Source organism: Echiichthys vipera (assembly GCF_963691815.1).
Source record: "Echiichthys vipera genome assembly, chromosome: 13".
Taxonomy (NCBI): domain Eukaryota; kingdom Metazoa; phylum Chordata; class Actinopteri; order Perciformes; family Trachinidae; genus Echiichthys; species Echiichthys vipera.
Window position 1 is genome coordinate 20,494,246 of NC_139838.1, and position 24,481 is coordinate 20,518,726.

General features: G+C 41.5%; 1 protein-coding gene across 1 annotated transcript; it reads right to left on the reverse strand.

Moving 5' to 3' along the window:
• Positions 1-9,823: 9,823 nt before the first annotated feature.
• On the reverse strand, positions 9,824-22,690 carry chrna11 (cholinergic receptor, nicotinic, alpha 11; the record flags this gene model as incomplete). Its single annotated transcript, XM_083925294.1, has 10 exons — positions 9,824-10,561; positions 12,026-12,135; positions 13,874-13,960; positions 16,482-16,676; positions 16,771-16,938; positions 19,190-19,269; positions 19,359-19,468; positions 19,795-19,839; positions 20,065-20,204; positions 22,639-22,690. 10 exons carry the CDS (start codon positions 22,688-22,690, stop codon positions 9,824-9,826), a joined length of 1,725 nt encoding a protein of 574 aa, XP_083781420.1.
• Between the last annotated feature and the right edge of the window lie 1,791 nt (positions 22,691-24,481).

The following is a 24,481-nucleotide window of genomic DNA, read 5'->3' on the forward strand; positions in this document are numbered from 1 at the left end:
TAGAGTAATAAATTGTAACAATATTTTAAATAAAGTTATATATTGGGAAACTCGCTGTCTGTCTGAACTTATTTACTGTCTCCAGAACTGTGGAATCATTTTCTTTAAATTGGCATTAATCTGAATTAGCTTCCAGTAAACTTTTTACCAGCTGTTAAATGATAAAGCACTCCGGTTGTGGTTATCAATATATGGATTCTCTTCCTTTCCAGTGGGACCTGGCCGACGACTGTCAAGACTGTCTTCCTATAAAGACAAAGTGATAAAGCAACAGCAGTGCTCACCTGGGACCAATTTACTTCTTAATGGAAAAAGACTAGTGCACATTATAAGCTTTTAATGTCTTTAAATTTGAATTAGTCAAAAAAAATTAACAGCTATGCTGAAAAAAATTGCTTTTAATGATTGTTTCTTTTGTGAGCTGCCAAGCAAGGTGATGGCGGGGTCTCATTTCATGTGCTTCATTCATTCAAGGTTTACTTTTACCACCTCTCGTTTGGAGAGATAGGTCATTTGTGCCTGTGTGGGAGGCATTTATGCAAATGTAGCTCATATTGAGTCGCTGGTGCTAAATTATAAGACCAAAAGCTCAATTGGTTGTCACAGAATGGCTGAGTTAAGGGACTGAAGCTGATTTTACAGCGATTTTTGTTTTTCCTAATGCTTGTAACTGCAATGTACAGCCTTTTGAAAGAGATGTGACAAGGAACAGATGTGACAGTTTGCTGGCAGGAAACATTTCCCTTATTCTGTAGCTTAAAAGGGTTTAAGATGAATAGCTAAAAAGATATCTAATTCATGAACAGGCGCGCTCTGCTGCAGTGCCTGTCTTCATTATATACTGTCCACTCTTCTATTTAAAAAAAAAAAGGCACATTTCTTTCCTGAAATCCGCCCCAGGTGTGCAGGAAAGTAAGAAGTGCTACACAATACATAACAGGTCCATAGCAGGGAGCACGGCCGCTAGGAAAAGGTCCACATGCATACTGTTATGGCAGAGCAACGGGAACATTTTGATGTCACAAGCTGCACGGATCTTTGTGTCGGTCACTGTGCTCCACATAAGCTTTTCCAGTCTGTGAGGAGGTAGTGTGATATCGAGGTGATGCATTAGTCAAACCTGAAGTACTGGGCTTTTTTAATGCATCCAGTGGAAACAAGCCCATAAAGCTTGTGCATTGGCACCGCTGAGGTGAAAATGCTCATCTCATTAGAGCTGTCTCACGTGGGCACTGCAGGCTGCCACCCCGACTTCACCACCTGCCCTCACTTTCCATTTTTTCTTGCGTCTAACTCTCCAGTGTTCATTCATACCCATTAAATATCAGGTGACTGCTGATTTCTTGTTCGTCCTTCTCAAGACCATAAACTGTTAGCAGCTGAGCAAGTCATTTAGCAACCATCACCACAGCATTCCTACCTCTAACCCCAAGAACTAAAGCTGTCATTATTGTTTGTTGATGTCAAGTTAAGACTCCTTACTAAGCACTGATTTGGTGACTTGCAAGACAAAACATGTCCAGAAATGTAGGTGAAAACTGGAAAAGACAGTATCTAAGTACATTTACTCAAGTAGTGTAAGTCAGTACACAATCGACCTTTACCTGAGTATCAATGCTTCTTCTTTATACTGTCACGCCACTGCGCAATTAGTATTTTAAGTTTTGATACTAATAATGCGTGCTAATAGTACTACAAGGAGCATTTTGAATGAAGGGCTTTTTATGGTCTGTTGTTAAAATACGTAGAGATGCACTGATTCGATACCTGGATCGGATATCAGCTCAGATATTGACTAATTAGCTTCATTTATTTTTTATTAATATCATAAACAGCAATACAGTTACAGCGATCTATATGCTTGCAACACTGGTTGGGTTTTATATTACATTTTAATTAATAATGATCTGTTTGCAGTGCACTTAACATGGAAGTGTTATTTCTTTCTTTTTGCTGCTAATGTACACTTTGTTATTTGATAATAAATAATATTAAGTTAATGTATATCTGTGTTAATTTATTACCTTTGTTTTAACAAGGCTAAATGTTTATGTCAAGCCTGATGCCTTCACTCACATGGCAAGGTCTACGGTTCATTCATTCATCAATAGTACCGGATCGGTATTAGGTATGAGCCGATACGCTCAGCCCAGGTATCGGTATCTGATTGGATCGGAAAAAACTGCTTCGGTGCATTTCTAAAAATATGTAAAGCCCTCAGATATTCCACTCACTCTCACCTGTATGATGCATGTGTTTGTCCTTGTTTGAATCATGCTGCTGGGTTAGGGGGACTTTAAAGAAAGCACAATTTCAGATGCGGTACAAAACAGCTATACATTTGTAGGTATTCATAAATTTGCCTCTTTTCTGGCTGCTCGGGGTGACGGGTTGGGTTCCTGGATCAATAAGGAGGAAATTTGAAATGATCAGGCTGTGGAATCGTTTCATTAATATGTCAGATAACAGGATTAATAAGAAGGTTTTCCTTTGGACTAAAGTTCAGAATTGTCCGTGGGCTGCAGATCTTCATGCTGTCTCCGGAGAAGCCGAATTACAGCATATCTATAGAAATCATTTATCATGCAGTTAGAAAAAAGTTACTTGTTGGATTTGAAGAAAAGTGGTTAGATGACATCTTGTTAAAACAGAATTTACGGGCATATATTTAAATCAAACATAACTATGGTACTGAATATTATGTAAAAGCAAATTTGGCAAGGTATCCGAGATCTTTGGTTGCTCAGTTAAGAACAGGAATCCTTTCTCTCACGGCAGATTTAAGAACATTTCGGAGGAACACAGACTTTGTGAACTCTGTGATTTCGGAGCATGAATCTCATCTACCTTTATATTCCCCCTTCTATGATGAGCTAAGGATACCTTTTTTTAAATGAAATGTCTGGGGCAACGATGACGAGAGGATGGAATGGTTATTTACTTTCAATCTTTATAAGTTAGCCTCTTTTGTTGCAAAAACCTGGAAGAAACGTCAGGATGGTTTATTTCGTTTTAGCGTTGTCAGGCGTCTACTTTTGGTTTCTGGTCTTTTTATCTTAACGGTGTCTTGTAAGCCCTTGTGGGATGGGCATATTGTGTATGCATGACACAATTATAAGATTAAATCAATCAGTCATTAATGGAGTATATTTTCACTGGTGGAAGACTATTTCTTCCACCAATGAATATCAAAAGTCATCAAGATGTTTACATTAAAACTCTGTTAAAAAGAAGGAAAGAACTAAACCAGAATACGTGACGTGTAGTTGGGAGGAGGAGAAAGTGAACCCTCAATAAAATTACAGTCGACTGACTTCAACTGACGCTGGAATAACGTCCTTATAACCACAGAGTGGCCCAGCGGTCACACCTGAGAGAAAATGTGGTGAGTCCACTTAACGTCCACTTGTGTTAAGGCTTCAGTGAAAACAGTGTGGGAGTGTCTCCAACATGTCTTTCTCAGTTTTACACTGTGGTGTAAAGCTGTTGGCTTTATTCTCTGTCTGTCTTTTCTTGTGTGTTTATCCAGCGTGTCCAGCAGATCCCTTTTTTGTGTTCGGTCTACTCCTCAGAATAGGACGATGCATCTGAAACCTCAAATAACTTTATATAACAAAAAACATCAAGGCGTAACATATTCAAATCAAGACTCTTAACAGCCTTCATGCATAGAAGTCTTGGATTATCCCTGTTTGTTTTCCCTTGTTTTAGTATAACCAACTGAATTGCACTGAATTGCAGCATTCTCCAGAGAGGGGAAACTAAAGGCGTTTTGTTGTGTGAGATATGAATTTGTCTTGCAGACTTCAGTTGTGTGTATAAAAAATAGAGTTTTAATTTCTGGATTTACATCAAATAACAGTACATTTGCAGGTATACTTTATGCCGTTTCTGGTGCTTTATATAATTTAATTTAATTCAATAACTAGTGTCTAAAATAATCGGTCTGTATAAGGCTGCATGATGATTTCAACGTGGTCATATTTTCTCTGGCAGATTCATCATAGCGCAAACAACTGCTCAGTCATGACTAATGACTCCACGCATCAGTTTACTGGTCACGACTTCCACTCAGTCTCTTAAAGCAATGTTTTATGTTGGCCTCTGCTCCGTGAAGTTTTGATCATTGTTTTTTTTAATCTGTCTTTTGTGAGCCAAGATTATGAAAGTGAAATATTAGATGAATGAACAGATGAGTCTTGGGTCATAATTCAAAAGTGACAGAGATAAAACTTTATTGATTTCCTCAGGTTGGAAAGTGAGTAAAACTCCCCAGTAAGGAAACGTATGCCTTTGTCAATGCTCGCAGGTCCCTGAAGAGAATTTTCTCAGGAAGGAACCTCACGAATGAATCTGTAGCTTTCCTTGGCATGGTTGGATGCATTTTATCCTAATGTCCTCTACTCGTCAGTTATGCCAGTACTGTAGAGAGCAACCAGCCCCTGTTGACTTATTGTTTAAGAGGTATATGTTCCTCAGGTTGGACACCTCGTGTTCACTTAACCTTACGACCGCAACGGCCCAGGCTAGTTATACGGCGGTCTGTAGAGTGAGTCAATATGTCTTGGCAGGATTAATCAAGCCTAATGACACATCTGTAGGTAGGCTCGCTGGAAGGAGTGAGCATCAATCACCGTCTGGAGCAGCTCTCTCTCCCTCTCTCTCCCTCTCTCTCCCTCTCTCTCCCTCTCTCTGCTTCTCGTCAGCTATATGGACCAGTGCTTTGGGCCCTTGGTAATTAAAAGGCATTGATCGGCCTTAAGCCCAAGATGTACGTAGGGGAGCCTTCATGCAGCAGAGCGCACTGGGACCCTTAGAGAGAACAGGTGTGCATGCACATGGATGGGTCAACACAGTCTCACACCCAGCACGTCAAAAACTGCGTCAGTTTTTGACGTGCTGGGTGTGAGACTGTGTTGGATGGGTGCATGTGAATGTGTGTTTCAACATGTATGCCATGAATGTATATATAATATAGGATTGCCTCATGTAATATCTCTGGCGGTGTTTAGTCTTTTTTTTTTGGTTAACTTGTGGGCTTTTTGGTTCATTTGTATGCTTTGCAGTGATTGCATCTTTTTATGTTACATATCTCCACCCCATTCACACAGTTATGGGGCTGTGTGTGCCTCCAGTGAGTATCAGTTGAATCTCCCATCTGGTAAAATATCTGAGGCCAGAAAGAAATCTTTAGGTCAGCTTGCTCTTCTTATTATATCAGAATCGTGGGGAGAAAAAACAATAACAACAACTGATTGATTCTACGCGTACGCAAACCCTGAGGCTCATCTTTCCCATGGACACACACAAACACACACACATTCTCTCTCTTCTTTTATTCCGTCTGAGTGAACACAGTAAATCTAAGTGCTGCTAGATTGCTAGCGCTGCACATTTTTCGACCTTAGAGAGAAAGAGTCAGCCCGTCAAACGGGGGGCCTTGGCTGGGCTGAATAAGGACCAACGCTACTATAAATACACCCCTGACTCTTCATCCAGTCTGACACACTGACTGAGTGACACAGTGAGCGCCACACACATTCCTGACGCTTGATTGACTTATGGTTGCATGAAAATATGTCTCTAATTTCTGTTTACTTCTGTAGTATTTATTTTTTTCCTCGTGGTGTGATATACTGCAGTGGCCTTTCATTTGATGCCTGTGACTGAGTTATGCTTGTCTGAGCACCCATCTCCACTGCCTCTGTCCCTCATAAATCCGATGAATTACCACGTAAGCCCCCCTCTTTCCTCCATTAACCTCCCTCCTCCCATCTCATCCCTCCCCCCCTTCTCTCCTTCCTGAACGAGTGATCAATTAAGACCCTGTCCAGCTCTCACTGCATGTCAGCATTTTCTCTCCTCCTCTTACCCCCTCTCTGTCATTTTTTCTCGGGCCAGCCACTGTCAACAGAGAAGATAGGGAGCAGACCAAAGGTGGTAGAAAAAAGAGAGAATACTTTATTTTGAGGATGAGAAATGTTTTGTACAGACGTGAGTGTTGAGGTGTCAGAATGTGCTGGAAGGAAAACAAACCACTCCGGCAGGAAGTTGACTGTCCACCTGCTGGGAGATTTGACTTTAGAGAGGAAGAGAGAGGAGACAGAAGATGAAGAGAGGTATAGAGATAAAGCATTTGTACAACTGTCTCTACACTCTTTGCAGCGGTTCACAGTGAGATACTACATGTGTATAGTCACTAAAGACAGTGAAGGTCAGGAATTTTGTGTCTTAAAAGAGGTCGTTGCTAAATGAGACTTCAAATATCACCACACCTTTCAAGTGAAATCAGTTGGAAGCCATCGGGTGGTGTAGTTTGTTTGTTTCCTAGTTTAGCTTATTGCTTCTTTATTTACTACTTTCACTTCTTAATGCTTAATAATGCTTCTAAATAATTCATGAAGATTATCTTGTTGAGCAAAGCGTGTATGTATCGTAAACCTTTGTTTGTCACAGAGCCCCCACTGGCTTTTTGTTGACAGAACAAGGGCGATGCTAACTTTCAAGTCTGCCTGCAAAAATATGCAATCCCTGCAGCACTCTAGACCTCAGCCGTTGCTCAATACCAAGTATTCCAAGTTCGGACTTGTGAGCATAGTAGTTCAGACTTGGAAAGTTCAATTCGGGAGTCCACACTCCGGGGGACAGGAGGACGCAGTACGGCCGTCAAAGTGAAATGCAATCTGGGATACTTGGCTGTCCGAAGTCCACACAAGTCATCTCAGATGCATTCTTGACAAAATGGGCGGAGCGAGTCACATCTGGGCATTAGGACTGTACTCGGTGAGATGCAGACTATTGAATTGGAACAGTACTTGGACTGCGACTGATGATGTTTGCACGAGTCCATGAATACACAAGTACAGAGGAGAACGCAGATTGAGAAACGTCTCTCCATTGTTTTTAAAACCACATTAAAGAAAAAAATGCAGCACTGGATAAAAGGTTCCTGCATTACAATAAAGATGGGCTCTGTAGTTCTGCTGATGTAAAAGTACTCACCAGAGCGGTGATTTCCAACCAGGGGTACTTCTGCAGTTGCTGAAGGGTACGTGGAAAGATTATAGAGTAGCTCAACTAATTTGAAAAAAATTACAAATTGTGATGTGATTAAAATAATAATAACCCCCATAATAACCAGCCACTCAAATGCAGGGAAAGACACTTTATCCAGGGTTTAATACTAAAACATTTGTGTTCCTATGTAGTCTTGTGTGCGTGGATTATGTGCATGACACAGTAAACTACTATTTATGCTGATGTTTTCACAAATACAGAAAAATACTGTCACTGGAAGTATGTTTCCTGACATTTGCATATGTATTATCAGCGGCTGTGAACAATAGCTGTACAATGTACGGTATATCCTGGAGTCAGTGAAGCATTTTGAGACTCAGCAATTACCTGCGCTGTGCAGAGAAGAGATGTTAAAGGTACATTTGCTGCTGGATTTCTGTTGCTTCTAGCCATTCTGAATGACTTATTCTTCTTTTATAAATCTTGGGCTGTGTCCAAAATCACACTATTGTTAACTATTTCACTATTGTCTGCAGAAATGCTACATACCACAGACATTCCAGTGTGGGTTAGGGTTTAGAAAGGCTATAGTAAAATAGGAATGATTTTTGACACATCTACAATTACAAAAAGAAAAAAGTAGTTTTAAAGTTATTCTTTTCATATTTGCTGAAAGTTTCACGTTATCCCGACAGCTCATGGAAACAGACGTTCTGTGGAAAAGTCTTGGGCTAGTGGGCGGGGCTTGGTTTTGGCTCAACTTGGTAGGAAACTTCTCTTTTTACAGCTAAACAGTACACTAAAATATGTTTATGAAAACAATTTATGTGAGAAATAGGCTATACAATAATATAATAATAATAATAATATATATATATTTATCTGATAGGTTAAAATGTTTTTGTATAGTTGCACTGAATTGCCCCCCGGGGACAAATAAAGTTTTTTGAATTGAATTTGAATTGAATTGATTTGAATAATATAAAAAAACTGCCTAGTTTTACAGAATTCTTGAGCAGTCATTGACACACACGCATCAGAGACTCCTCGGCTCTGATTGGTTGTTGTAGGTCGAGCGCAGTGAAATTTATCAGATGCTAGAGCAGAAGGTGGAGGCAGAGGTACATGACTTTTTCAATTTCAGCAAATATGAAAGATAAACATATTTTTCATTTAAAGTTACCAACTTTACCGGTAAAATGTGTACTTGCACTTGTCTGACAGCCATCCTTCACAGATTTGAACCCATAGACACCCATGAACTAAACTAAACTAGGCTAATCTTGCATTCAGCAAACATTCAAACTGCTAGCAAAAACACAAGAAAGCCAAAATTCCCTCAAACCCAAATTAAATAAAGACATATTTTGTTTATTGATTACCATTCATTTTACAGATATTCTCTGTCAGAAGGCTGTATTTTGAATCTTAACCATTTAAATCAACTCCTCCTCAACTGGACTCAGATTCATGCAAATACAGCCAACGGCAAAGTGATCTGACAGAGATTTGATGTGATCTTCTTCCTCATATACATTTGGGGATTTTGATTTATCCTATCCATTATTTGTGCCTCTCGTGTTCTTTTAAAGACCTGACCTCCCGTATCAGTTATTAAACCTTTAATAAGAAATCTAATGTCATCTGTTGGTCTATTAGAACCTGCCAGATACAATTAGGTAACTGCTTCATGAGTTATTATGGGCTCAAGCCTCCACTGTGGTGCAGCTACTTGCCATTGCGTTGTTGATGACCGGTTAATTCAGTTTCCCGGTCGTGATGAACACTGCACACTGTGCCCGCTGCTGAGAAGCTTTTGATCTGCGCTGATTGTTGCAGATTGGCAATCGTCTCAAGAAGATAAGGCCTTGGAAATTTTAAGTGGTTTGCGAGCGGAGAGGGGGCTTCATCTTTTAAAAGCTTATTAGTCTTAAAGATTATCCAAGGTCTTTCAATTTGACGGTCATTAGACGAGTGTATATGAATAATAGATGAGATCCTCTTCTGTTCCCTTCTGCTTCCGCATCTTGGGTCCACTTTTGTATATCCAAGCATCAAGCTGCTTACTAACTCCGCCAATGTCACAAGGAATGAAGCTTCGTTCCGTCACGACCGCTCTTTGTTCTCTGACCGTGTAAAAGTCTTTTCTCCCCTCCCGCCCTCTGCTCCGCACATCACTTTAAAGGATGCAGTCTGTTCTCAACATGTGGGAGTCAAGGACTGTCTTCCCTCCTCAACAAAGTAAAACAACCAAATGTCTGTCCTTTTTATCTGTCTTTATCTTCCTGTCTCTTTTACCCTCTTACTCTCTCAATCTCCTGCTCGCTTTAAGAGCTTTCTTACTTGAGGTTGCATTAGACTGATAATACTCTTTCTTTTCCCAGATTTTTTTGGGGGAAAGTCTTTAAATTATCCACAAGAATCCATTTCACCTTGTCAAAAAACTGATAAAGCACCGCACCCTGCTCACTCTCGTGCAGCCAGGCTTTTCTCCAGCGCTGACACAGCCCCGTGTCGGGCAATGCGACACTATGCTCACCCTAATCTCATTTTCAGTTCACTCTGTACCCCATTTCTCATCTGTTTTCGTCTTATGTTTCAGTTACAAAACAGAATGTATTCCTAAGAAAACCATTTGGGTTTGTTTTTTTCTATTTCCAAGTTCCTTGCAATCACAAATCACAGAGCCTACAGCCCACTGGAAATTGTGTTTCCTTGGATCCAGGCCCAGCCCATCCTTCATCCTATATTAAATTCCCTCATCCTTTCCTTCACGCTCGTCCTCCTCTTTTTTTCCTCTTTGCTTTCAAACGAAGTCCTTTGAAATAGCGTCCACAAAGTTTGGAGCAGACATGAGGATCGAGATGGTGCATATGATGTTGAAAACGCTGAATGCCACCAGACACAAACGATCAATTACAGCACCTGCAAATTTCCACTGGTCGGCCACGCTCTCTGCCTCGTCCTGCTCCCGGAAACGATCTGCCATGTAACGCACCTCCTCTAAGATTGCCTGTAACTGGGGGTCTGCTATCCCCGCAGTCGAGCACCCTCCAAGTCCTCCGGGTCCACCTCCAAAGCCCCCACCACTGGACACTGTGCTGGGGCAGCCTACAGTATCCATATTGGAGGTAGGAAGAGGTGGGGAGCTGCAGAACTGAGATGGGAGGTGCGGAGGCGGGCTTCCTGCTACCCGTGGAGGCCCTGTGGAGATGTTATTCCTCTGTAGAGGTTCTGAGAGCATTGAAGGGTCCTCCATGCTCTGATAGCCCATGTAAAGAAGGTTCCCATTGTTGTTGGCGCTGGTCTGAGCGTGAAGATGAGGGTGCCCTGCGTGGAGGGGCCCTGTTTGGAGAGGAGCCAGGTTCTGTGGGTGCAGCAGATGGAGGGTGGGGTCTGGTTGATTTGGGATGCTCCCGCTCTGGGAGCCAGAGGAGCAGCGTCGCAAGTGAGGGGCACACGGGGGCCGTTCTGGGTCGTCATTCTCTCCTGGCCTCTTCATACGCAGGAACCATGCTACCCACTGCAACAAGACGAGCTGCACCTGTAGAGAGAAAAAGAGAGAAACAATGAGAGTGAAGGACAGGACGTAGCAGAGCAAAAGAATATAAAAGCATACAAGAAAATAAAGGAAAATACTTAGAAAGGTGTAAAGTAAGTCGACAAAGATTGAAAACCATCTACACATCTTGACCTTCACATAGCACCAGTTAAGCTGGGGGAATAGGCCCATTTGTCGTGGATTGATGGCGGTGCTGTTTCCAAACTTCAATTTTGTTTCAAAATGCAGCTGCACTTGTCAAAGCAGAACAATGAGATCCTCACCAGGGACGCCCAGTTAAAGTTCCTGAGGCAAAGAAGATTTTAAGCTTTAACTGTATTTCCAGCTGAGCGGATGCTTACAAAGACAGCATTAAATTTAAACAGGGGAATTATTGCCATCGACTGTCAGATTACAGTGTAATGAGCCTCTGATAAACTACAGCCTCGAGATAAAAAGTAGATCAGCTGCTTGCAAGTTGCTGCAAATGTAAAGCTTGTTCTATTCTACTCTTCCTCTCATCCACAACATGAAAACAAAACTCCCTTGGAAAGAGACTGCATGTCCCCTGAAAGGGCACACTGGCCCAACAGCATCCAGATGGGTGTTTGGTATCTAATGAGAAGCTAATGTCCAGATGACTGCTCAATTAGTTTCCACTGAGTGTGTTTACTGGCCAGGTAACAGATCCTGTTGCTGCTGCTGCTGTTGATGTTGTTTTTGTCGGGCTGCAATTATGAACTGCGCTGGTTCGATGCACTCGTGTGAACCACATCAATTAGCTCGTGAATTGGCCGCTGGACTGTCTGTACAGGCCATTTATCAACAGAACGTCCTTCAATGTGACAATATATGCAGCATCTGCACTCTCATGCTATTTCTACATATATCGATTAATGTATTAAAATGACAACCATCTTATATACGACAGATAATTGTCCTATTTGGCAAGACCTGCCTTTCTCTTGACTCGTTGCATATCATTTTTTTTGCACATCATAATTTTGTTAACATTAGAATAAAACTTTTATAAAAAAAAAGGTTTTTAAAAAAGGCTTCATGCTTCTTTAAATATAAAACATAAGGCAAGAAAAATAAGGAGAGGGAATGAGTCAAAAGGAATCCGCCTCCATATCCAGAGCGCTTTGAAATGCACTGCTGCTGAAGTCTGCGGTGAGGCGTTTGATGAACACGCTCAGGCAAACTGACACTGCCGGATGAGTCACATCCGAGGAATTCGGGGAATAAAGGGAGAAAGGCAACTGGCAGAGAAGAGCACAGGTAGTACTGACAAATGGAGACAATGTTACTTAAAATGGCAGCGCCTGATATGAATGATGATGTGAAATTAATAATAGGAATGTATCATATCTGAAATCTGGAGACCAACCATTTACAGGACAATCAGCAGGAAAGTATGATGTATGTAACTGATGGTTATGATGAAGTGTTTGAGCTCAACCTCACCCATTTGGGCATGTTTCCTCCATTTGGATCGTGGTGATGATACTGCAGAACCACCACCGTGGCGATGACTGACATCCCAACAATGATCATTATACTGGCAAAGTACTGACCTGGGCGGAGTAAAGTATGGAGCAGTGTTATATTTTATTTTCAAGTCGTTTTGCACACACTGTAATTTCCTACTAGCAGCCACATCAGGTTCTGATTTGGCGCACAGACCAATAAAGGTGTCTTTATTGTGAAAACACAGAAAAGCTACAAGGTTATGATTAAAGAAAATACTTTCATGTTCAGTGTCTTTCCTGTTTTATTCTAAATGAACACGTCACACCCACACTACTGCCTGCTAGTAGCCACACTGTGTTTGTAAAATAAACAAACAGATTCAGATTTCATCAGGGTGATTATTTTTAATTGAAGGAATTATGCTGAAAGCAGCACTCTGGCGATTATGAATACTTTTTTCCCCCAAAGTTTTTAGTGACCAGGATTTGTGGCTTTAAGCAGTAATGGCCATGCATCTGTCCCTGGATGCAGCCTTAGCTCACAATATTTAATATCCAGCAGTGTGCCCGCAATCAATTTAGCCAATTAAATATGAAGGCGAACAGATGGCTAAAATGATTTCTGTTGTCTTTTTGGCATGTCGTAGCTCTACCACTGTGTAGTATATTTGAATTGTGTATTTCTTTCTGTCTTTATTATATGTTGCTTTTACCCATTAAAAGATGAGTCTTGAGACAGAAGGTGTGATATCCTTAGGGATGGGAATTGATACAAGTTTATTGATACCATTGCCGGTAAAGATTCTCCTTATCGATCTGTTTCGTTAGAGATTCCCTTATTGATTCCTCACCAATGTTCTGTGTTGGAAAAAACAAGTCTGCCAGCACAGGTTTTCAGCTTCAACGCAACTGTTTTATTATCTCTGTTTGAGCACATTGTAGATGAAATGAGAAAATATTTGTACAGCTTTCTGCTAATCTGCTAAGCCTGGCTGTGTGGCGCTAATGTTATTATAACATCCACGCTTTGGACCGTTTCTTCCTCTCCACCGTGACTCCTTCTTGTTGCACATTTACAGCAGCGTAGAGGCATGAATTAAAAATGACAGACAAACCAGGGCGACTTTGCTGAAGGGATTGATAAGATCGGAGGCATACGTTTCTTGTTCAGACTCCAATTTGTTACCAGTTCTTCTAAACTGGAACCGGTTCTCAATTCCCATCCCTAGATATCCTGGACCTTTTTTAAAGACCTCTGTTACAGACCTAGGATTATTTTGACTGAAATATCTCAACAACTATTAGATGAACAGCCATGAAATTCTGCATAGTCATTTGTGATCTTTAGTGACTTTAGTGTCCCCTGACGTTTTCCATAGTGCCACCATTATTGCCATGAAATCTGGTAAAAACTTTCCAATCTCCCTCAGGATGAATTGTAATAAATGTAACTTTTCATTTATATTCAACAATCGGGTCAAACTCTCAAATCAACCAGTATTTTGGCTGATTAATTCACACCCACCAGAACTAATGACATTCCCACCAGCCTCAGCTGTACTAAACATATGTTTTAACTAATTAGCACAACCACCAGAAGGTAGTTCCTACACCACTAGGAACCCCTACTGAAAATATGGACACAAGAGACCAAATATTGAATGTCACTGTCATATGGTGTGTCTCTTACAAGTAAAGCATCTTGATTCATATTGATAATCATTAAATGCTTTTGTAGCAAATGATTTTTTTAATTGGATGCCATAAGACCAGTTACAGTAAACAACTTGCTCATTGAGGACAATGTGAACCACTCATGAAAACATACACAACAGTCGCATACCTATAAGAGGGACGGAGTCAGATGTTGCGGGCATGATCTCGGCAACCAGCAACATGAAAACAGTCAGAGACAGCAAGACGGTGATACCTGCAGATAGATAGATAGATAGATAGATAGATAGATAGATAGATAGATAGATAGATAGATAGACGGATAGACGGATAGATGGATAAATAAATAGATAGATAGATAGATAGATAGATAGATAGATAGATAGATAGATAGATAGATAGGTAGATAGGTAGATAGGTGGATAGATGGATAGAGAGATAGTTTAGTCTAGTCTCCTCCCAAGAGTAGCAGTACTTTCTTGAGAGAAACAGTGTGTGTTTAGTGTTTTGATAAATGGTGACACTCTGGATGAGATCACGTTCAATTAATGTAAATGAGAAGCTAATGCCCACCATGAATTGCTTTTTGACATTATGTACCTCTACAGCAAAAAGCACTTCCACTCAGCAAATAGCAATTTTTTAAAGTTGTCCAAACTCCGCCTGTGTGCACGTCAACACACACCTCACGCACTCCTCTGCACTGAAACTCATCTTCATATTTTCCACCTCCACACTGTCTCACAGAATTTAAGGAGTGCTTTGTTAGCATAACTGTATCCACACAGACGCATTCAATTAAACTTCTAGGTCGAGAGAGATAAAATACGACTGTCCTTTAAGGGTATTAGGAAAATTACAAATGCTTCTTTTATGTTGCTTTCTTTCTCAGAAATGACATTTATTGTTTTTAAAAGCATGCTCCTCTCACCCTAAAAGGCCCAGCCACTCTGTCCCTGTGTCTCCTCCATCAAGCGGAGTGACACAGTTTTTTTCCCTGGAAGGCAGTGTGTAAGCTCTCTCCATCTAATCAATTCACTAGCCTTAATTACATCAATAGGTTAATTGGCTGTGTGTGTAAGGCTTGGCATTATTTCTATAGAGAAATGCTGTGTAATGCATCCTGTGTAGAGGTTAAGGATATGCTCTGACAATGCTGCCGCCACTTCCCCCGGCTCAGACATGAGTCAACTAGCATTCGCAAAAGAGCACAAGCATTTATCTATTTTAGTATTATTATTATTATGGTTTTGTTTCGGTGTATGAGTGATGAGACTAGTACAAAGACAATGCGATTATCTGTCAGAAACACGGCTGCAATTCATTTTAATGCGATTAATCTTCTTTCTCTGCTTTCTCGATCGATTAATTAATTGATATTTTTTTCTGTAGGATGTCAGAAGAAAAATAAGATATTTAATCTACAATCACATTAAACAGGAACGACCATCAAATTCTCACTTTTTTCCTAGAACAACCATCAATTGTCAGAATAGTTGCATATATATACTGTAGATATATTTTTCTGTCGTCTTATTCTGTCAGCTCTTGTCAGAAAGGTCAGATAATCTAAAGTGTCGTCTGGTTTCTGATGAGGTGAACATCATCCATCTTGTGCTCTAAACCGGTTGAAAGAGAAATTGAAATGTTGCAGTTGCAGTCTCATAGCGCCACTGCTTCCTCTCTTCCTTCCAGCCTATTATCGTGTGATTTGGTTGTCTCCCACCTTTCCGTCCTCATCAGTCCTCCCTCTCTCTTTTGTGCTGTCCTGTCTCATCCTTTTCAAATTCTTCTCCTGTCTGCATTCCCTTTCCTCTACCTTCGCACACCCATCTGTCTCTGTTCCTCCTTCTCTCGTCTCATCTTTCTATTTCATCCTGTAATCCCTCTCCTCTCTCCTCTCTCAGCTCCAGCCTCTCTCCCTTTGCCGCTTTCATCCCAACCCATAATCTTCAGAGCCACTGCTTACATTTTATTTTTGCCTTTATTCTAGGAAGGTTTGCTTGATGCGAATGCTCCGTGTCATGCTATATATACTTGTACGTTCACACCTTGGAGCATGAGAGCTCCCAAGTTGAGAAAGAATTTTGATTTGTGCACTTCATTTGGGTACGTTGGATGTTGAGGGAGTGCGGTTGCCATTGCAACGTGGATTTTCCAGTTGATGGAAATCTATCGAATTGAAAACTTGCTGCACAGTTGTTTTGTTTACCTCATCAAACCTTTAAGGCTGCAGTCATTCTCACACTTCCTTATACTTATACAGTAAATAACCGTAGATACGAAGTATACAAATTAACATTATGGTCATCTTTTGTTAAAAATACTTTTTTACAGTATAACATATTTACTCCAATACCATTTTTTCCTTCTCAATACCAATTCCGATACCTGAACTTGCATATCGGCCTATACCCAGTACAGATCCGATACCAGTGTGTACCAAAAAACAAAGAAGGGGGAGGGGGCTCAGATTTAACCCTCTTCAAACTTCAAAGTATATATTTTCAGCGCTAAATTGGTATCAGATTGGTGCATAGACATGAGTATTCGCCAATACTGACAGCACAACCTAAGACAGCACCTTGATGACTAGACAGAAGATAGACAAAAACATGTGCAACGTGTTATAATTTGGTTCGCACTGGTCTGTGCGTCACACGTTCTGCAAGTTAAAAAACAGAGATGTAAAACCAACAAGCTCTCTATTCCCACTTTTTGTGTCCCTTTGCCCTGCTATTGTCCATCTATTTCCTTTGTCATTTTGATCCACTCACCCAGTGAGATCTTCTCCCCAGAGTCAGCTGGCAGCACAAAGATGAGCAGGGTCATCGACGAGAGCAACACACAGGGGATGAGCAGGTTCAGGGCATAGTAGAGCGTCCGCCGCCGTATTGTCACAACAAACGTCACATCGGGGTAAGGCTCCTTACAACAATCGTAGAAGAGCTCGTTTCTGGTGCCGGGAACCCCTGGAAGAACAGGGGCCGAGAGAACATTGACTCTGTAACTCTGCAACTGGATGTTTTATCTGAAGATACAATAAAAAGGTTTCACCTTACTCACCAATTAAATCCCACTCTCCATTGGGCATGTAGCCTGAGACGTCAGCATCTTTCATCTGGAGGTCCAGCAGCCAGCCATCAAACGTCCAAGAGCCGAACTTCAGCTCACACTTCTGGATGTCAAAAGGGAACCAGCGAACGTCCACGTTGCACGTGCTCATAAAGATTCCTGACAAAAAGACAAAAGAAGACAAAAGAAAAAGAGGCAGACGGTTAAAGCACTGATATCAATCTACTAAATGACAACATTGACCCCTGCCGCTTCCTTCCGAGGTGACAAGGGAAATATTACCCAGAGGACCGCTTTCCGGTGTGCAGAAAACCTGTCCTTCAGGTCAATCAAGTCGATTGTTAGAAAGAATCATTTATTCATTTCATATCAAGCCAGCTCCCTGGACTGAGCCCTGAACGCAGCCATTTTATGTAGTAATGGTGTGAAGTATGCTGCATGAAATCCAAGTACGCACTGCAATAGAATTTTTATTAATATTGTGCAAGTCTACAGAGAGCTGACTATTTTCAAATTGAGTTTGGAAGCTGGAGAAGTGAAAGCAAAGACGAGATTAGAAACGGCCTCCCATCAAAGAAATGTGTAAAAAAAACAACAACAACTTGGCAGCAGAATTGTCACCAGCAGGTTTCACATATTCTGATCTGCAAACAAACACTGTTTCTGCGCTCTGCCTGCACACACAGCTGTTAGCTAAGCCTCGGCAATAGAAGGAAACATCAACAGTGACACAGAAGAATTAGATTGTGCACCGTGCTCTGATCAGATATCCACTTTTATTATGCAAAATAAATGCACACACTGCAGAGGAAAGCAAAAACATCACACTTGCACGCCGGTGTCCACCCCCAAACCAAGAATAATCAATGAACAATGATCCTTGCAGTGATTGCTGGCCAACTCCAGTTCTTAAATTAATTAGAAATAAACGAATCAAACCTTGTTGAGATGTTCAGATGCACACGGAACCAAATGCCGGTGAAGCCTCACAGCCTCAAAGACATTCATTATGAGGCTGCAGAGATGCAAATCAGCATTCAGAGTGGAATGAAAGGAGGTTAGCAGGTTGAAGGCTTTCTTCAAAGCAGAGGTTGTCACAAAAATGACATCAAATGAAGTAGTAGCTTTAAATTTCCTTTTCTACACACTCATAAATCCAATTGCTGACACCAAATTCTTGCCTTTGCTTCACGGTGGAGGATGTCTTTATAATTACTCCTGTTATGAACTTCCCAGGCACTAAACCCTAAATTACATTGATCAGGTTAAATTAGTTCTGTCTGCCTTTGCACTTCACTGATCCATGCTCTTTCATGCATTGTATATTTTTGTACCCTGCCTCTCACAGATATCTAGTAACCTTGAAGCAACGCTCACAAACACGACACTTAGATATTTCTGCAGCTTGGAATAATCTTTCTCTCTCTCGCAGCACGGCTCCCGAAATAAAACTCCATCATTCTGGAAATTGCTTCCCACGTAGGCATTACAAGGCCCGGAGACAAGTTTGCAACTGTCACCCAATCAGGATATGAGCTCAAATCGGTTACACCTTATCTCCTGCTTTACCGTTAAACCCGAACATAACACCTTTACTGTACCTATGCAGCTATGAGAGGTTTTCTTTTAAAATGTGCACAGCAGACACCTGAGATCTTCTGTTTTTGTATTATTTACAGTGTCAAGTTCCTGCTCCGTGCATACCACCCACAGACCTGTTGTCTTATATTTACTGATAATAAAAACAAGACCTCCCTGAACTGCAACTAGGCTTGTGTGAGGGAGTCAGAAAAGCTGTTTTGCTGCTTATTCTTTTTCCTTTTTCTCCTCCATTAACCCTCTTCCTCATCGTGTTTTGTAGTGAAGCCTCTCCTGCTTATTCTACCAAAGCAGAGCACTGTCTTTTTATTCTTTCCCTAATGCTCTGATCCGAATCACAGCATTAAGGAGCTGTATTTACATTCAGCAGAAGCCTATTAATAAACATGGCTGCTGAATAGAATTGATAGGGATCGCAATCCTCGACTTTCACATCAGAGAGCCATTTCAACTCAACTCCTACTAACACATGGGATTCAATCTCAGCCCGCTGTAATCTGATGTGTAAAGAAACGCCTTACTTTCACACTTGCACAAGTATTGCATAAGGGGTTAAGACAGAAAACGAATGAGACAAGCGTCTTGTATTTAAAGAAGGTGTTTTTCAGAGCTGGTAATAACCAGTGAGTAACCAAGGAGGCTGTTTTAAACTAATAAAATATTAATGACAAATGTACAAACAGAGGAGACATGACGAGATTGCAGAATGAGATGCTCTTGCTGCTGCACCACAGGGAGAGGAGGGGGTGATAAGAAAGGGATGATTCATAGTGAGGGCATGAATGAATGAAAAAATAGAGGAGAGACTCACCTGGAGGCAGATACTCTGCGTAGCCGCTGGAGTTCACCAGAACATTGGTCTTAAAGGTGGAGTCAAAGTCGTCATCTGCACTGAGGAAGGACAGGGGAGGAAGTAACACTACTTGTTGGAATAAAATGTGTGTACGAGGTGTGTGTTGAGGTGTTTCTGCCTGTTTTACCTGTTGTAGAGCAGGATGTCTGGTGTCCAGACCTGGTCTGTGGTGAAGCGGAGGTTCTTCACTCCGGGATGTTCACTCTGGTTCCACTGGAGATAGTGGTCGAACCAGCTCTTGAACACACAGACACAGATACAGTCTGTATCCCAGTATAGGTTGCTTTATCTCAAAGCCCCCAAGCTTATATGTAATATAATAGTATAAATCATAGATATAAGTCATATAATGCGAGCTAAATACTACTTTTGTATATTTCCTTTCTGTCAAAGAGACAAAAAGCTATGTCTTGAAAAAACAGCTTCACTCTCTTCATAATTTAGATTTACAGTGTAAGTCATGACCTTAGTTTACATGCTAACAAACCACGTAAACTAGTTCAGATAAAAATCAACTCAACCCATAAAAGCAGCAACTCATTTTCACATCTCTCAAGTCTTACCATCCTTAGCCACATGTTAGTGGTGAGCACCTGGTTCTTCTCATCCTGCAAAACATTTAACATTAATGCTTATATAATTTCTTAGAAATTTATATTATTATTATTATTAATCTGAAGCATACATATATATAATTCCTAATTTGGCACCAAATTATGGTTAGAATTCTACAAATATAAAATTGCTGGCGGTAAAAGCTTCATCATGCCGATTTTAAAAAAATCACATCTTTTAAAATTAGGTTGAAAACAAATGCGACTGCAGAGACTTACCACGTCCATGATCTGTATCATACTGAGGGAGAAGACAACGGTGAGAGGGTGGGAGTCGTTGCCCACCGGCCGCTCCATCCTGTTATAGTCCTTCAGGAGGTTTTTCAGCAGGTTCCTCTGGTGAGGACCCTGCAACGACACTGGAGAGGTCGAAAAATATGACATGATTTAAACACACACCCCCAAGTAAAGTTCAGGTCAGTGGCAATGACTTCTAAAGAACTCCAATCAAACTGTGAAACCAGGCAGTGCTGATCAAATATGAATCAAGATTATGTTACTGTATTGCCTTTTTCTTTCATTTTAGTTTCCTATTTAGCTGTAAATGTGTTTCGGTTGTTACTGAACTTGGTCACAAACTTTCTCATTTAACACCTAAACCATGGGTGTCAAACTGATCCAGTAAGGGGCCGTGTGGCTGCAGGTTTTCATTCCAACCAAGCAAGAACACACCTGACTCGACTTACTCAATCACCTGAACTGTCTTCACACAGTTGATTTGTTGGACCAGGTGTGTTTTTGCTTGGTTGGAATGAAAACCTGCAGCCACACGGCCCTTTACTGGATCAGTTTGACACCCATGACCTAAACAGTACACTAAAACATGTTTGTAAAAACACGATATGTGACAAATATGCAATAACAGAATATCGATTCATATTTGATCAGTGCTGCAGTTTCACAGATTGATCGGAGTTCAGAGCCGTCCTTGACACTGCGTCAGAGACTCCTCTGCTCTGATTATTTTAGGTGGGGCGTGGTGGCATCTGTCAGATGCCATTAGCAGCACACAGGTAGCAGCAGGTGGAGGCAGAGGGACATGACTTTTAGGATATAGTGACAGTTTCAGCAAAGAGGAGAAAAACTAATACTTAGAAAGAAGGTCACCTGCTTCAGCTTTAAAGAAAACCTCACCACCGAAAACATCACTAGGCAATCAAAGACTTTTGGGTAGGAGCAGTCTGGCAGGAAGTTGGTCCTATCTATAAATACCTATAGAACAAGACTAAAAAGAAAAGTAATAAAGGAAAGAGAGAGAAACAGGATTTAATGATGAAATTAGCAGAAATCTAAAAAGGCTCTTTTATCACCATTAGTCACACTTATCTTTCCTTTAATGGTTTTGAAAAATGAAATATGAAAAAGGACCGGTTCTCCAGCCAGATTTAAATATTTAACATCAATATTAAAAAATACAGATGGCGAACAGGAGAAATATTCAGAGAGAGCGTCAACAAAAGGTAATCTCATTATAAAAAACCTTATCAGGGCATAATTGGCACTAATGAATGTATAATTAGGTTCATTTGAAATGCTCAGGCTTAATACACATACTGTATGTTGAATAGAGATGTTTATCTAATTGAAGGGACTTCAAAGCAGATTGTACTGTGTGAACCGCAAATGTGCAGACCAATTTAAAATAAAGGACGTTCAGATCCAGGTTTCTAAATGTACCATTTACAGCATGCTGAAGTACAGGGAATTATCATGAAATGACGCTCAAAACATCTCTGATTGCTGCAGTCTGTGCACTAGTGAAGCAGTTAAATAATGAGGTCTCAGACTGGAAGAGTTCACTCAGTCTGGTGTTATACGACTTCAGCAAAGTGCGAGAAAAACACAGGCAGGACATATTGTATGCGAGGCGGTTTTTTGTTTCTCAATCACTGAAGATTTTTATGTGGAATGTCAAGGTTCAAGGGGCTCTAGCGCCAAATATATAAAAGGTTTAAGTCCCAGTGGAGCAGTGGCGTAAATGTCCATCCACTCACGGTACTGAAATCTGGTTCAATGTGAAGCAAAGTGATGGAAAAGCCCTTAAAATTCAGTGTGCAGCAGTAAAGTCTGAAACTTTTGCCTTATCTTTCCCCCTGTCATTTATTTGTTGTACTTTCTGGTACAAAACAAACACAAACAGAAAAGCATTTCACTGCTGGTCGTTCTGCCCGTAGGGAAAGTTCCCCCGCTCTCTCCTCTTTGCTCTGTCATCAACTGTCTTTTTATTCACTTCTGCTGCTGGAGCCCCATCAGCTCGGCGGCAGTAGCGCGTCCACAATACAACAGGGGAGGCAACATCTATACATGCAATTCTATTGATCTGTGACCAGTTTTCTGTGGGGGTAAGATCCCCTGTCATAAATGCAGATTTAGACAAAAAGAGTCTTGTGGAATGAGGGAAGAAAGGCCATGAAATGTTATGACTGCTTGGGTCCTTCTCCACACTGTTTCTGTCATCTGCCTCATTGCACAGAATCAGTCTGTCTGTTTAAACATCTCATGTGCAGGGATCCAGCCCATGGGTCAACTCAGCATGTATATCCAGGAACATGAGACCACACTTACAAAAATCCTAGCTATGTAAAAAAAACAATGCAAACAGGTGAGCCAGATTCTCACTTTTCTTTTTTTTTCTACTTTTAATTCTTATTCTGGTGTATATTTTACAGATCAAGCATAAAAAACTGTCTCCAATTCCTGAATTCCCTATAAAATCACACTTTGAGACTAAAGTACAGCTGCTGCAATTGTAAAAAAGCAGAAAAACAGAAAGAAAGGTGCATTAAGGCTCACCGTGGATCAGAGCAAAGAATCCAGAGAGGAGCAGAGCCACTGAGTGCCACATCCTGGTGGTGAGGAGCAGGAGGAAAGAGGAAGCAGAAGAGGAGAAGCTCCGGATGAAGGAGGAGGAGGAGGAGGAGGAGGAAGACGGGGAGGGAGGAGAGGAAGGACAGACTCAGGAAGCTGCTGGAAATCCCGCGGTCTGCATCCAGTCGGCATCAGAGGGAAGGAGTGTGAGCGTGTGCTGGAAGAGAGGGAAGCTGAGAGAGGAGGAGGAGGAGGAGATGGTGGCTGTGGGCTCTCTCTCTCTCTCTCTCTCTCTCTCTCTCTCTCTCTCTCTCTCTCTCTCTCTCTCTCTCTGTCTTGTCTCTCAGGGAGGTGGGACTAAAATGGAGAGCACAAGAGAGAAGGATGTCAGTCATAGGGTTGAAATGGGTCGAAGACAGAGCAGGAGGTGGGAGAGGGGTTTTAATTGGTCTGTCGCCATGAGTTTACCTTTTGACCGTTGAGAATTGATTGGAAAAGTGTGATGAAGAAAAGGAATCCAGACAGAAAAAAAAAATGGGAAAGTGTAGGCCTCCCAGACAGGTCAGCTGTAGCGCAGTGAAAAAAAGAAAGAGATGGGGGGAACTGTTTTAAATATGCGTTTCCCTTTTAGTCCAGGCACGTTATTGTCTTTCTGTCATGCATTTGAATTCATGACATGTTGTGCTGTGAAGCACTTTGAGTCTGCCTTGTGTATGAAAAGTGCCATACAAATTAAGTTGCCTTGCCTTATTGAAAAATTGTTGGAAAAGAATCACCTCTGCATTTAATGACTCCCTTCCTTTTTTTTAATGAAAAAGGAAAATTGTAAAAAGGTGATACAATGTTTGAAACATCTCTCATTTCATATGTATATATGTATCCCCTGTTTTTCATTTTTCATTCCCCTTTCAGTTTCCCCTGTGTGTGTGTGTGTGTGTGTGTGTGTGTGTGTGTGTGTGTGTGTGTGTGTGTGTGTGTGTGTGTGTGTGTGTGTGTGTGTGTGTGTGTGTGTGTGTGTGTGTGTGTGTGTGTGTGTGTGTGTGTGTGTGTGTGTGTGTGTGTGTGTGTGTGTGTGTGTGTGTGTGTGTGTGTGTGTGTGTGTGTGTGTTATGGCTGACATGTATCAAAAATATATGGCAGCCAGTCACATATATGATAACACACCACATAGTGGTTCCAGTCACGCACTGCTAGACTGGAACTGTGTGTCTTTGCGTGTGTGCGTGTGTGTGCGTGTGTGTGTGAGAGAGAGAGAGAGATGCTTCCACTGAACGGGGGGTGAGCTTTGAATCATATGGGCAGACGGACTCTAGTTTAATTGCAAAAGTGCTGGACTCTGCAGGAGGGCAACGGAAATGTGCGTAGTTAAACTCTACTTCTCATTTGTCCTCACGAAATGCTGATACAAGGGCAGAGGCAGCGAGAAACCAAAAGACTGGGAGTGGGGAGGGATGAGAGAGTGAGGAGGGAGGAATGGAGGGGGAGGGGGAGCAAGACGGGAGGAAGAAAGAGTTGGACTGTATAATAGATTACCCTATTACTTCTACTGCCCTTCGGAATTACCCCTCTCCTAGGCAGCCTGTCACACACTCAGAGCGCTCCCGAGCTGCAGATTCATGCTCGGCTGCACACAGAGGATGGAGAGTGGCCCTCGGAGGCGGAAAGAAGGATGGATAAGTCACCGGTTAAAGCAGAGAAAGCTGCATCAAGCGTGGAGCGAGGACCTACAATGTGCATCAGCAATGTATCATCAGAGGAGACGCATCCTGTTGCTGCTGCTGCTGCTGCTGCTGCATCCCGGCGATATAGCTGCTTAAACGTGTGCAAA